The 14,148-nt window shown below is 43.1% G+C and overlaps 1 protein-coding gene and 1 pseudogene across 2 annotated transcripts in view; both read right to left on the bottom strand.

Annotated features, from left to right (window-relative positions):
* LOC311105712 (tRNA-splicing endonuclease subunit Sen34-like) overlaps nucleotides 1-3,511 on the bottom strand; it is a 36,350-nt pseudogene extending 32,839 nt beyond the window's left edge. The window contains exons 1-2 of the transcript in view: nucleotides 3,247-3,511; nucleotides 109-550 (exon numbers count right to left, since the gene is read on the bottom strand). The product of the transcript in view is annotated as a tRNA-splicing endonuclease subunit Sen34-like (transcript). The remainder of the gene's footprint in view (nucleotides 1-108; nucleotides 551-3,246) is intronic.
* A 491-nt stretch (nucleotides 3,512-4,002) lies between these two features.
* Nucleotides 4,003-11,996, bottom strand: LOC311105593 (eukaryotic translation initiation factor 2A-like). Its single transcript, XM_084147787.1, has 14 exons — nucleotides 11,935-11,996; nucleotides 11,505-11,574; nucleotides 11,326-11,397; nucleotides 10,964-11,082; nucleotides 10,432-10,531; nucleotides 9,176-9,258; nucleotides 8,858-8,931; nucleotides 8,602-8,746; nucleotides 8,381-8,497; nucleotides 7,462-8,036; nucleotides 6,889-7,002; nucleotides 6,576-6,692; nucleotides 6,184-6,249; nucleotides 4,003-6,038 (listed from the first exon to the last, which is right to left on the bottom strand). Exons 1-14 carry the CDS (start codon nucleotides 11,960-11,962, stop codon nucleotides 5,949-5,951), a joined length of 1,770 nt encoding a protein of 589 aa, XP_084003913.1. The 5' UTR covers nucleotides 11,963-11,996; the 3' UTR covers nucleotides 4,003-5,948.
* Nucleotides 11,997-14,148: the final 2,152 nt, after the last annotated feature.

Below are 14,148 nucleotides of genomic sequence, written 5' to 3'. Positions count from 1 at the left end.
CGGACAAAAAAAAGCCACTGGCAAACTACTAGAATCATGCACTGAGCTCAGGTCAATCAAATTTAATCAATTAATCATAAATCAATGTGATTGAAGTATGGAGCTCACCTGGGTACACCAGGTAGTCTCCCCCAAACTTCCCGGCCGAGGTGAGGTAGAAGCCCTGGCGTCTTAGGTCCCTGAACACTATGACCTCTCGTCCCGTGGTATGGGCCAGTCTGTGGCCAGCAAACAGCACACCTCGGGACAGTGAGACAGTCTTGCTCAGGCTGTGTACAGCTGTACCACCATGGCCGTGTGAGGGAATGAGAAGCCGTGGTCCAGAGCTTCGAGACGGTCTCTCACCGCACCGTCCGAATCCCGCTGGCTTCTCATTCGGCTATTAGTCATCTGATGTGAGTGATGGCGCCCCCTCACCGTTATGTTTCTCAGTCATAACTCTCAGCAATGTCGTCTTCCTGTCCTCCAAGGCCAAGGCACTCTGTTCCTGAAAGCTGTTCTCCAGTCCTGCATGGTACTGCTCCACTTGCTCTTGATTCACCTCAGGATTCTGTAAGGATCAATGAACCAAACTGTGAGTGTGTAGGGCTTGAGGGGGAACAGCCGGATCAGGCCTTAAACCCACAACCCAGTTACATGGCAAGCCACTACCACCTGTGCCAAAAATGTCTAGACACTTTGGTATTTTATTAGGATCCCCATTAGCTGTTGCAAAAGCAACAGCTACTCTTCCTGGGGTCCACACAAAACATGAAACATGACATAATACAGAACATTAATAGACGACAACTCAAGGACAGAACTACATAAATAAATACAAAATTACAAAAAGGCACACGTAGCTTACATATCAATACATACACACAAACTATCTAGGTCAAATAGGGGAGAGGCGTTGTGCCATGAGGTGTTGTGTTATCTGTTTTTTGAAACCAGGTTTGCTGTTCACTTGAGCAATATGAGATGGAACGGAGTTCCATGCAATAATGGCTCTATAGAATATTGGACGCTTTGGGGACTTTGAAAAGACCCCTGGTGGCATGTCTGGTGGGGTAAGTGTGTGTGTCAAAGCTGCGTGTAAGTTGACTATGCAAACAATTTGGGATTTTCAACACATTCATGTTTCTTATAAAAATAAGAAGTGATGCAGTCAGTCTCTCCTCAACTCTTAACCAAGAGAGACTGGCATGCATAGTATTTATATCAGCCCTCTGATTACAATGAAGAGCATGACGTGCCGCTCTGTTCTGGGCCAGCTGCAGCTTAACTAGGTCTTTCCTATCCTCGACCACACGACTGGACAATAATCAAGATTAGACCAAACTAGAGCCTGCAGGACTTGCTTTTTGGAGTGTGGTGTCAAAAAAGCAGAGCACCTCTCCCCATATTTACAACCATTTAATATTTTGACCATGACAGTTTACAATCTAAGGTAATGCCAAGTAATTTAGTCTCCTCAACTTGTTCAACAGCCACACCGTTTATTACCAGATTCAGCTGAGGTCTAGAATTTAGGGAATGTTTTGTACCAAATACAATCCTCTTAGTTTTAGAGATGTTCAGAACCAGTTTATTACTGGTCACCCATTCCAAAACAGACTGCAACTCTTTGTTAAGGGTTTTAAGTGACTTCATTAGCTGTAGTTGCTGATGCGTATATGGTTGAATCATCAGCATTCATGGACACACATGCTTTGTTTAATGCCAGTGGTAGGTCATTGGTAAAAATAGAAAAGAGTAGGGGGCCTGCCCTACGGTACATCACATTTTACATGTTTGACATTAGAGAAGCTTCCAGTAAAGAAAACCCTTTGAGTGTAATTAGATAGAAAGCTCTGAATCCACGATATGGCGGAGGTTGAAAAGCCATAACACGTACGTGTTTTCAACAACAGGTTATGGCCAATAATATCAAAGGCTGCACTAAAATCTAACAGTACAGCTCCCACAATATTCTTATTATCAATTTCTTTCAACCAATCATCAGTCATTTGTATCAGTGCAGTACATGTTGCGTGCCCTTCTCTATAAGCATGCTGAAAGTCTGTTGTTAATTTGTTTACAGAGAAATAGCATTGTATTTGGTCAAACACAATTTTTTCCAACAGTTTGCTAAGAACTGGCAGCAAGTTTATAGGTCTGCTGTTAGAACCAGTAAAGGCCTCTTTACCACTCTTGGGTAGCGGAATGACTTTGGCTTCCCTCCAGGCCTGAGGACAAAGACTTTCCTCTAGGCTCAGATTAAAGATATGACAGATAGGAGTGGCTATAGTCAGCTACCATCCTCAGTATCTTTCCATCTAAGTTGTCAATGCCAGGAGGTTTGTCATTATTGATCGATAACAATAATTTTTCCACCTCTCCCACACTAACTTTACAAAATTCAAAGTTGCAATACTTTTCTTTCATTCTTTTTTTTTTTATGCATGAATACGATGGCTCACTGTTCGTTGTTGGCATTTCCTGCCTAAGTTTGCCCACTTTGCCAATGAAGTAATCAATAAAATAATTGGCAACATCAAATGGTTTTGTGATGAATAAGCCATCTGATTCGATGAAAGATGGAGTTGAATTTGTCTTTCTGCCCATAATTTCATTTAAAGTACTCAAAACATTTTTTCCCATCATTCTTTATATCATTGACCTTGGCTTCATAATACAGTTTCTTCTTCTTTTTGTTGAGTTTAGTCACATAATTTCTCAATTTGCAGTAAGTCAGCCAGTCAGATGTGCAGCCAGACTGATTAGCCACTCCTTTTGCCCCATCTCTTTCAACCATACAGTTTTTCAATTCCTCATCGATCCATGGAGCCTTAACAGTTCTAACAGTCAGTTTCTTAACAGGTGCATGTTTATCAATAATTGGAAGAAGCTATTTCATAAATTCATCAAGTGCAGCGTCTGGATGCTTCTTATTAATCACATTACACCAACAAATATTTTTAACATCATCCACATAAGAGTCACAGCTAAATCTTTTGTATGATCTCTTATACACTATTTTAGGGCCATCTGTTGGAACTTTGGCTTTCCTGGATATAGCCACTATATTGTGATCACTGCATCCAATGGATACAGATAGCTTTAGCGGTAGGCTTTAGCTTTGACAGAGTCTTTTACAATCCCAACCACCAATTGCTTTATTTATACAGCACAAATTGTAATGTCAAAGTATTAGCAGCCAATTAGTTATTATAGCATCACTACTACATGTGAAAGTACTGAACAAGTGACAAAAGTATTTACTGTTGAGTCAGGACAAACTGTAGCTCTCCCCATGTCCGCCAGCAGTCGTCCCTCCTCCGACAGCAGCTCGAGGAGTCTCCCCAGCCGGGTGTTCTGCCTAGGTTGTCGGGCCAGAGAACCCACCAAGGTCCCTATGATGCCCAGTTTAGGGCTGCTTTCAACTCGTCCTCACGCAACATCAGAGGCGTAGACCCACAGAAGTTTATTCCGATGACCTGCGGCTGTTCGTCATGCTTTCTTTACTCGTATCCTCTTTAGTTTTCATTGTCTTTGGCTCCCGCGAATCCATCTGACTGTGGCATACCCAACCGTGGGATACTTTTGAGGTCGATTTTGAATTAAACGTTCATGCACTGAGCTGTCGCATACACCGGGTGGTGTCCACATGAGTTCTGATCATGATGCATATTGGCACAACATGCCGAAAAGCACAATAATCTAATCATTCCTTGGGTTGAAGCAGCTCTTTGGAACAGTAATAGAGAGAAATGAAACGACAGTCAAACACAAACATCCCTAAAATATTGAGCGTGCGTGATGTGCAGTAAAAGTGTGGGAGAGCTCTGGCATTTCCTTGTGGGTGGGAACAATATCACCAGTGTGCCGTGTGGTAGCCAATGCAAAGGAAAAACCGATATTGGCAATGCGCTCTTCCAATGATACCCCAATTCAATCACACAAACTATTCTCCAATATTTTTGTGACGATTTATGAAATTAGCAACCTTTTCTTGGAACCATGAAGAACAACCGTTTTGGCGGTGTAATTTTTTTTATTACATTTTCTCATTTCATCTCAATTAACTGAAACAAGTTAATTCAACTTAAAGTAAAAACCAACAATTTCTAGCTGCTGAAACCTTTAAGTGTTTACTATATACATCAATTCTAATTATTAGGTATCATCAATGGATTTAATAACCTGTACATACAGTGCATTCGGAAAGTATTCAGACCCCTTCAGTTTTTCCACATTTTATTACGTTACAGCCTTATCCCAAAATGTATTAAATAAATAAACATTCTCAATCTACACACAATACCCCATAATGACAAAGTTGAAACATGTATTTGCAAACATTTCTAAAAACCTAAGTATTCAGACCCTTTGCTATGAGACTCAAAATTGAGCTCAGGTGCATCCTGTTTCCATTGATCATCCTTGAGATGTTTCTACAACTTGGAGTCCACCTGTGGTAAATTAAATTAATTTGGAAAGGCACACACCTGTCTATATAAGGTCTCACAGTTGACAGTGCATGTCAGATCAAAAACCAAGCCACGAGGTCGAAGGAATTGCCCGTAGAGCTCCGAGACAGGATTGTGTCGAGGCACAGATCTGGGGAAGGGTACCAAAAAATGTCTGCAGCATTGAAGGTCCCCAAGAACACAGTGGCCTCCATCATTCTTAAATGGAAGAAGTTTAGAACCAGCAAGACTCTTCCTAGAGCTGGCCGCCCGGCCAAACTGAGCAATCGGGGAGAAGGACCTTGGGCAGGGAGGTGACCAAGAACCTGATGGTCACTCTGACAGAGCTCCAGAGTTCCTCTGTGGAGATGGGAGAACCTTCCAGAAGGACAACCATCTCTGCAGCACTCCACCAATCAGGCCTTTATGGTAGAGTGGCCAGACAGAAGCCACTCCCCAGTAAAAGGCACATGACAGCCCGCTTGGAGTTTGCCAAAGGCACTTAAAGGACTCTCAGACCATGAGAAACAAGATTATCTGGTCTGATGAAACCAAGATTGAACTCTTTGGTCCGAATGCCAAGCATCACGTCTGGAGGAAACCAGGCACCGCTCATCACCTGGCCAATACCATCCCTACGGTGAAGCATGGTAGTGGCAGCATCATGCTGTGTGGATGTTTTTCAGTGGCAGGGACTGGGAGACTAGTCAGTAGAGGGAAAGATGAACGGAGCAAAGTACAGAGAGATCCTTGATGAAAACCTGCTCCAGAGCGCTCAGGACCTCAGACTTGGGGCGAAGGTTCACCTTCCAACAGGACAACGACCCTAAGCACACAGCCAAGACAATGCAGGAGTGGCTTCGCGACAAGTCTCTGAATGTCCTTGTGTGGTCCAGCCAGATCCCGTACTTGAATGCGATCGAACATCTCTGGAGAGACCTGAAAATATTTGTGCAGAGACGCTCCCCATCCAACCTGACAGAGCTTGAGAGGATCTGCAGAGAAGAATGGGAGAAACTCCCCAAATACAGGTGTGCCAAGCTTGTAGTGTCATACCCAAGAAGACTCGAGGCTGTAATCACTGCCCAAGGTGCTTCAACAAAGTACTGAGTAAAGGGTCTGAATACTTATGTAAACGTGATATTTCATTTTTGTATTTTCAATAAATTTACAAAAATGTCTAAAACCTGTGTTTGCTTTGTCATGATGGGGTATTGTGTGTAGATTGAGGGGATTATAAAAAAAAAAAAATCAATTTTAGAATAAGGCTGTAAAATAACAAAATGTGGAAAAATTGAAGGGGTCTGAATACTTTTCGAATGAACTGTACATTGCATAGCAATAGTGTCTTGATGCTTAAGTTTTTAAGGCTCAAATATACGTTAAAATGTGAGAACAAGCCTTCAACTGCAACGTGTCTCCACGAGTAGTAAAAATTGTATGAGATCCGAATTTATGTCCATTATAGATAGCTTTACGAGCGCTCTTGGGTCTTGATCATATGGCAAGGATGTTTTATTCATGAACAAATTCAGTATTTTCTTTTACTAGTTGAAGATCCTCAAGCTCTTTCATGAGTTGAGACTCCTTTTCCATCTTTTCAAGCTAAAAGAGATAAATGACAACGGGCAAAAAGAGAATACATATTTTAGCAACACAATTCTCTAATATTTTCAAGTTCAATATACAAATGTAAAAACTGTGGATATATATTGACTGTGTGCGTGACAGTAGTTTCTTAGAAAAATACCTGGTTCTTTTGAATGGGTTTCCCAGTTGCTTGCAGCGCTTTCAGCTCGTCGATAGCTTTCAGTTTCTAGGGGTCAGTTTGAAATAAGCAGAATTAACGTACAGCTAAGCCATTCTCAACACCAAAAGGGCAACACTTGACGTGAAACTTACTGACTAATTTTTCTACAGTATGCTTGTGATAAATCATTTTCATAGCAGTGAAAATAGCAGTGAAAATTAAAAAGGTCAATGACATTATGAAGAAGTAAAACCTGCTTCACCACAGACGTATATTGAATCTGGAAAATTACTGTAAGGTACATTTGTAAGAAACACAGCTTTCTACAGGTACTTCAGCCACCCACTGATACAGTAAATACTGACTATTAAACAGAGACCGTGTTTTTTCACCTTCTTTACGTTCTTGATCTTCTTGTCAAGTTCTGGGTCACCACAGGAGGGTTCAGGCTGAGCACTGCTGGCTGGAGAGGGGTCTGACTGGGGCTCAAGGGCATCTGGGTTTATCTCCTACACAAGCAGAAAAACACAACTTTATCAACCCTAGAAGGCTTTATAGACATCACAAAAATAACACACACACAACTTGAGATCACTGACCTCGCTACCTCCCACTCTCCCCATCTGATAACTTAGACAAGAGCAATTCTCCACTACAGTCATTCATTACGGCACATTAGGAGAAGATCGTGCAAAGCATCTTTACCTGTTTGGCTGCTTTCTTTGCCTCCCGTTTTTTCTGGTTCTTCAGAGCCGTCTTGGACAGCTGCTTGTCCCCGGTGGCGCCAGGCCTCATGTTCTGTGGAGGCTCCTCTTCATGCTGACAGAGAAAAGGGTGGATATTTGTGAATCTTTTTCATCACTATTAGGTCTTCCTCCTCAGGGGTGGATTCAATACAATACAACCTTATTTGGCCCTTTAAAAGGATAGTTTACCCAAATTACAAAACTACATATTGGTTTCCTTACTCTGTAAGCAGTCTATGGACAAGGTAAGACAGCAATCAATGCTTTGGTTTTGTTTCCCTGGCCATTGTCTCCAAATGCTAACTTTTCAGCATTTACAGCACAAAACCAATGCTTGGTATCACTAATATTAGCACCAATGCATTTTATGTCCAAATCATCCCAAAGTGTCTAAAATGTATTGTGTAGTTCATTAAAGTTACTTAAATATGATTTGGACATGAAACAATCCCTTTAAAGGCTCATTTTTGTTTTACAATTGAATAGCTACTGAAAACAACCCAAAGCTGACCCCTGACCATCCTCTACTCACCAGTTTGGAGCTGGCTGTGACCGGTTTATTCCGCAGGGCAGGTGGGCGGTAGGCCTGGGCCGGCTTGGTCTCTGTGCTGCCCAGCTCGCTGGGTGCTGCCTGGTACTTCACCGGCCTCTCAGGGAACGTCCCGTCTGGGAAGGGCTGCCACACAGTCTCCCAGAGCTCTGTGCCCGTCGGCATGTCCTGCTTGTACAGAACCGTGCCGGTGTAGTGCCAGATCTTGTAGCCGTTGCTGACACGTAGCCGGGGGGCACAGGTCGATGTGACGATGTGTTCACCGTCCGGGCACCAGGCAAAGTGGGTGGAGTCGGGCGCCTGGGGCTTGGACACCTGCTTCCACTTCTTGACATCCCACACCTCCATCTGGCCCCGCAGGTTCCCGAAGCCGGCCAAGACCAGGACGTGGCCCTGGGGGCTGTAGTAGACGGCGTTGCGGGGGCCCGTGCCGAAGTCGAAGACGGGGTCGCACTTGAGGTTGTAGACAGTAGCCTTGGCGGGCATGAAGCCATAGACCACGCAGAACTCGGTGGCGCTTGGGCTCCATGCCACGTCGTAGATGGGCCCGTTCTTCTCTGTTCACAACACAGATAGATACCACACGTTTATGAACCACAGAGCATCAACTAAATTCCTTTAAATGAAACCTGGGTGTAAGCAGCAAGGCTCGAGCTGCTCAGAGTACAATTGCGCTCTGTTTTTTTTTTTTTAAGAATGACGCGCTGCTCACGCCCGAGAACACTTAATAATGTGGCTCGCGCTCAAGCCAGCAAAAGCTACACGTCCAGCATAACAGCTAAAAACATACCGAATGACCATCGCGCCAGTGTAGCTCCCCTGGTATTTTACATATCTTTGCCTTCAGACATACAAATAATGGTGGTGTAAAACACACTATATAAAGAATCTGCAGACTCACGTAGCTGCACGGCAGAAGTCTCCCCATTGGTGGCCAAGTAGTGTAAAGTCTGTTCTCCGTAGTATGAGGCCCCTGTTTTATCCACCTCTACGCTGGCCTGCACCAGAACCGCAGTGGCTGATAGGAAAAAAACAAAAGCCGTCATGGCAAAAACCGACAAACTCTTATTAGGATAACGCAACCACACATTCTCCATAACATTATTATCAACGTTGACCAACCTTTTTTGTTCCACAGCATGGTCACCCTGTCAGCCTTGAAGAAACTCTTGTTGGCCAGAGCGCAGGTCGCTCCACCAAAGTTGGGGTATTGGTATAGCCGGACAAATGAGGGGGCACCTTTGCTCCCAGGGACATAAACAGCCACCTTCAGAAACACAGTGGCAAATGTCAATACCCTGTTATATAGTCAGCTAACCAAACAGATACATGAATTGTTACGTTTATCGGCAGGAAACAAGATAAAACAGAGGTATACTTTACTAGGCTGACTTCCCGGGGACAGCACAAACTCGGACACCTTCTGCAAGTGAAGCTTATTGGCAATGGCGTCTGGAAAAAGAGACGATTAACTAATACAAATATTGGTACTTTTACAATAGGAAGTGCACAAGCGCTAACTAGTTCTCTCAATAAATGCTTGTTTCTGTGTCACATCAGTATGGAGCTGCCATCATGACTAGTTCTCCATTGTTAAGGAGATCTCTTGACCGCAACGGGAATTCCTGGTTGAATAAACTTTCAATAAATAAATCAAATCTATGTGCACAAGAACGTGGGCAATGAAGATACTTACTAAAATCGTTGTTCTCAAAAAAGTGAAGTTCATTGTTAACACTCCTGACCGCAATCTTCTCGTCATCTGACCAGCTTGGACACCTGTACATATTGACAAGACAAAAACAAGCTGTTCTGAAAATAAAGGTCATGATGCAAACATTAAACTAAAAACTCTCAACATTTTCAGTTTCTATTCAATGGAGCGAGGGGTGATAATGACCGAAAGCAGGATAAAGTGCTGGCAGACATTATCTAGCCTTCCCAAGTGCATCATCTAAGTAACAGAGATGGTTCATTGAATCACACTCACATGATTAGTAACCTTGTCCAAGACTTGGGCCTAGGCTTTAGCTTAGTGGGCACACCGGAGACCCAGGTTCTAACTCCTCATATCTGTGATGGGTACACCGGAGACCCAGGTTCTAACTCAGTCATATCTGTGATGGGTACACCGGAGACCCAGGTTCTAACTCAGTCATATCTGTGATGGGTACACCGGAGACCCAGGTTCTAACTCAGTCATATCTGTGATGGGTACACCGGAGACCCAGGTTCTAACTCAGTCATATCTGTGATGGGCGCACCGGAGACCCAGGTTCTAACTCAGTCATATCTGTGATGGGTACACCGGAGACCCAGGTTCTAACTCAGTCATATCTGTGATGGGTACACCGGAGACCCAGGTTCTAACTCAGTCATATCTGTGATGGGCACACCGGAGACCCAGATTCTAACTGAGTCATATCTGTGATGGGCAACACATACTCATTTATTTATTGACCCTTATTTTACGAGGTAAGTTGAGTGAGAACATATTCTCTTTTACAGCAACGACCTGGGGAAGAGTTACAGGGGGAAGGAAAAGGGATGAACAAGCCAATTGGAAGCTGGGGATGACTGAAATGGGCCAGGTTGGGAATTTAGCCAGGACACCGGGGTAAACACCCCTACTTTTATCATAAGTGCCATGGGCTCTTTAGTGACCACAGAGAGTCAGGACACCCGTTTCAATGTCCCATCCGAAAGATGTCCCCTTTACTGCCCCGGGGCATTGGGATCTCCTTAGACCAGAGGAAAGAGTGCCCCCTACTGGACCTCCAACACCACTTCCAGCAGCATCTGGTTTCTCATCCAGGGACCAAACAGGACTGACCCTACTTAGCTTCAGAGGCAAGCCAGTAGTTGGATGCAGGGTGTTATGCTGCTGGCTAATCCTCTGCATTTCCTCACAGATGGACAAACACACAATAATAGACAATGGTGCAAACTCACCATCCCTGTACCTTCTTCTGGTAGAGAGCCTTGAGGCAGGTCCCAGTTTGCAAATCCCACAGCTGCAAGTTGGCATCTCCCTGTGGGTTTTCCTGTGTCTCTGACAAGAGCAAGGGAACATACCATTACATTACCTATTGTAAATATGAGTGGTAGTGCAGCACAAACTACAAACCATACATTGCAATGGACATGACATTCAAATTATATCTAGTTTAAAACGGAATCCATTTTGACTCCCTACTTGTGTACCTGGTTAAGGGCTCTACACACTACGCAAACAGAGTGACGTATACGGTCCGTTCGAAAAATGAAGTGGAACAAAAATTCAGTGAAACAAAAGTACATAGAACTACTGTACGTAGAAAGTGGCGCTCCGTCGCTCCGTAGTGTGTAGAGCCCTTTAGTCGTTAATAGATTCCAGAAAAATGCTAAGGAGCACAATATCAAGAGTCAGTGCTTTCCATTTTCATCATCTAATCAAACCTTGTTATAATTTGTATTGCATTTCAATGTAGTTATGGAAACTTACTGCTATACACCTGCCATGTAGCCAGCACAGTGTTCAGCGGAGAGAACTCCAACATTGCAGTCTTTGGAAGGTCAAAGGACCTGACTTGTGAGCCATCTGCAACCTTCACAACAGTGACCCTGACAAACAAAACATGGGCATGACAACTACTGTGATCGGACCAGAGACTCAATGCATGCAAAAGATTCCAATGACTGAAGAGGTAGTCTACAGGACTAATGTCACTCACACTACAGCATGCAAGGGTTGTATACTACTTCTGCATACTGATACATAGGGCTCGGGTCAAAAGTGGTGTACTATATAGTGAATCAGGTGCCATTTGGGACGCAGACTTTGTGCCATGATGTAGATTTTCTTACTTCTCTCCATTGCACCATGCAAACAATGTCCCATCCTTGCTGAAAGCCACATATCTACTTTGCCGAGGGTCCCTGAAAATGAAAGGTTTAGTAAATAAAATTGCATTTGCAACACATGCACAGTGATCGATTTGGCTAACAATGTAACATTATGTTAAGTCTGATAGAACGGGACTGACCTTTGAAAATCTGCATTCTTCTCGCAGTTTGGTGGTCCACGGAGCAGCACTGTCCCGTCAGATCCCCGGACTGTGTGATCACAATAACAGCAGCAGTTAGTCTCAAATCACTGCTGTAATAGCTATGCAAGATTAAATAATTAGCTACATTATCATCAGCAGGAGATAAATCTGATTGGAACAGAATTGGGCTTGCGAGACAGAATACTACAGTGATGGGCTTGCATGCTACAGCATATGGCAAAATGTTTCGAAAACATTTGGCAAGCTTGTAACATTACTCTGACAAGAGCAGGTCACAATCGACTTTTAAGTAAGGAAATGATTCAACATTCCAACTCACGTGACAGTTAAGGGGGGCCGTTGCGTATATTCTACAACCCAGGTTAACGTCTAAAACAATACTTTACTCTTCAATGAAATAACCCACCTGCTAAGAGAGGTGTGGGAGTCGCCATGATGTACAGGAAAGAGAATAAACTGCAAAAGGAAATGCGGAAGTCTCAATAAAAAGGGGGCGTGTCATTGGAACGTTGGCCACGTCATCATAAAATGTGTGACTAATCACATTTCTGACCATAATAAATTCACTCCTAAGTTGAATGTTGTTTATAAACAAATACATGCTGATCTATTTAAAAAATATATTTTTATTAAATGCTTTTAGCCATTTTTTATTCCTTCTATGAAAATAAACAACATTTGTGGAATGACACGACCACGGAATAGCCCTTCATGTGTGGGAGTGGTCTACTTTGCGTGTACGTTGACAAATTGTAGACATGCTGCCCGGTGGATGCAGATTTCACTGAAGGACCAATGGAATGGTCTAAAATGCGCAAAGTCCAATACGCCCGGGCACCGGGACATGCAAAACGAACTCCACCATTCACTCATCACTAAACGTCGACCGAGCTCTGGAAATTAGCCTACTGTCTACATTTGACAGCAACAACTTCATAAATAATCGATATCTAAAAGGCTACAATAAGCTTAAACAATGGTGGCAAAACAGAGAATACGCATGGCCAACGAGAAACACAGCAAAAACATCATGCTGAGAGGCAATGTGGCCAAATCCATGGCAAGTTTTGGGATAAAATCAATCAATAGTCAGTGAAGACTGTACTAGATACATTTATATTTTGTTTGAAAATAATAGCCTAGCTACTTGTTTGAATGGTTTCAAAATATCTAAAAGTTTACTTTTTGATGTATCTTGATGTTGGTTTCTGATCTATTTCTGCAGAGAAATCCAGGTGATGACAAGGTGGCAGTGGGGTGGCTTCTGGCGTTATTCATCTTTGTCGTCTGCGGATCAGGTAAATGCATATGTACAGTGTACACGAACGTTTATTTCCAATGATGTATACAAACACGTTATACATTATTGGTTTATTCCCCCATGTTTTAGAACCTATTGAAAATGACTCTAGGCCAATATCTCATAATAAACCAATTGTTTTAGAGCGGCTAATATTACGTCATTCAGGTTAGGAGTACCCCATTCATAGACGCTATAACTACCTTTAGTGCTTATTGATGAAGGTATCTTCTTCCCGGGGGACTTTAGTTAAGAGCCCCACGCTTGTTCTGAACTAGCCTAATATGTACTCTTAAGGAGCTTAACATGACCGTTACTCCTTCAGGCCCAAGGACTTTATGCTATGTTCAGAGGTAGACTGAACAGACAAATACTCTAAACTTGAATCGATTCTCAATTGTGATACGGTTCTAGAAACCTAAAGCCCTTTACTTTCACATTGCATCAAAAATAATTTCACAAATGCAATATACACACACACATACTGTACACTGTTTGAACCACCTTTATCACAGTTGCAGCCAACAGTATTTTTCAGGTGACATCACGTTTCTGGCGGCCTTCATCTTTTACACACACACAGGTGTTCAGAGCATGCTATAGATAACTAATTAGCACAGGTGGTCCCTTTGTCTTCCGTAAACACCTACTGTAACATGTAGATATGGCTTTGTGGGAATACTAACCATATAAAAGGTGTATATGAATTTAACGTTTTGTTTTTTGGAGAGAGATTTTTTAATGATATAAAACATAAGGTCCTCATGCTTCCAAAACCTTACCGCAAGCGATTCGTGTTCATGCTCAGACTGAGAGTTTGGGCTCTTAACAAAACTCCCCCATAAAATGTATATAGTATTGTAGCGACCCGCACAGACAGCGGTGTGTTATGTGTTAGGCTAGTAGATGGTTGTGTTGTACCTACCAGTACCCAGTGTTCGCGGGGTCCGACATGTCAATCAACCTGCTATCTTCCAATCACGGGAATGCCTGGAATGTTCTGATGCCGGGCATCCTGGCGGTTGGCGGAGTGGCGTGGAGGGGGGTTGGGCAGGGGGATGGAGCATTGGAAGTTAAGACCAGGGTTAGCCTTTGTTCTCTCTTTTTTTACGTCTGGGCTTCACAAGAGAAGGTCACGATTGGCTTGTGGGTTATCTTACATTTTTATTTGGCGTGGGCTACGGCCAAACAGTAGCCTGTGTAAAGTTGGTTTAATAAACCGTCCATTCGTAAACTCAAGCCTCTGTCTGGACAGTTGTTCTTTTATGATCTAGTCAGGTCATTACATTGGTGTCAGAAGTAAAAAAAAAAAAAAACGTT

Source organism: Coregonus lavaretus, assembly GCF_964263955.1.
Source record: "Coregonus lavaretus genome assembly, chromosome: 30".
Classification (NCBI taxonomy): Eukaryota; Metazoa; Chordata; class Actinopteri; order Salmoniformes; family Salmonidae; genus Coregonus; species Coregonus lavaretus.
This window is presented reverse-complemented; position numbering and strand designations above follow the sequence as displayed.

Excerpts from the sequence above, each read along its gene's own strand:
- LOC311105593 (XM_084147787.1), bottom strand. The coding sequence starts at position 11,962 with ATGGCGACTCCCACACCTCTCTTAGCAG. Across the intron at positions 11,398-11,504 it reads AAGAATGCAGATTTTCAAAG|GGACCCTCGGCAAAGTAGAT; the intron begins GTCAGTCCCGTT and ends TTTCATTTTCAG. Across the intron at positions 8,932-9,175 it reads TTTTGAGAACAACGATTTTA|ACGCCATTGCCAATAAGCTT; the intron begins GTAAGTATCTTC and ends CTCTTTTTCCAG.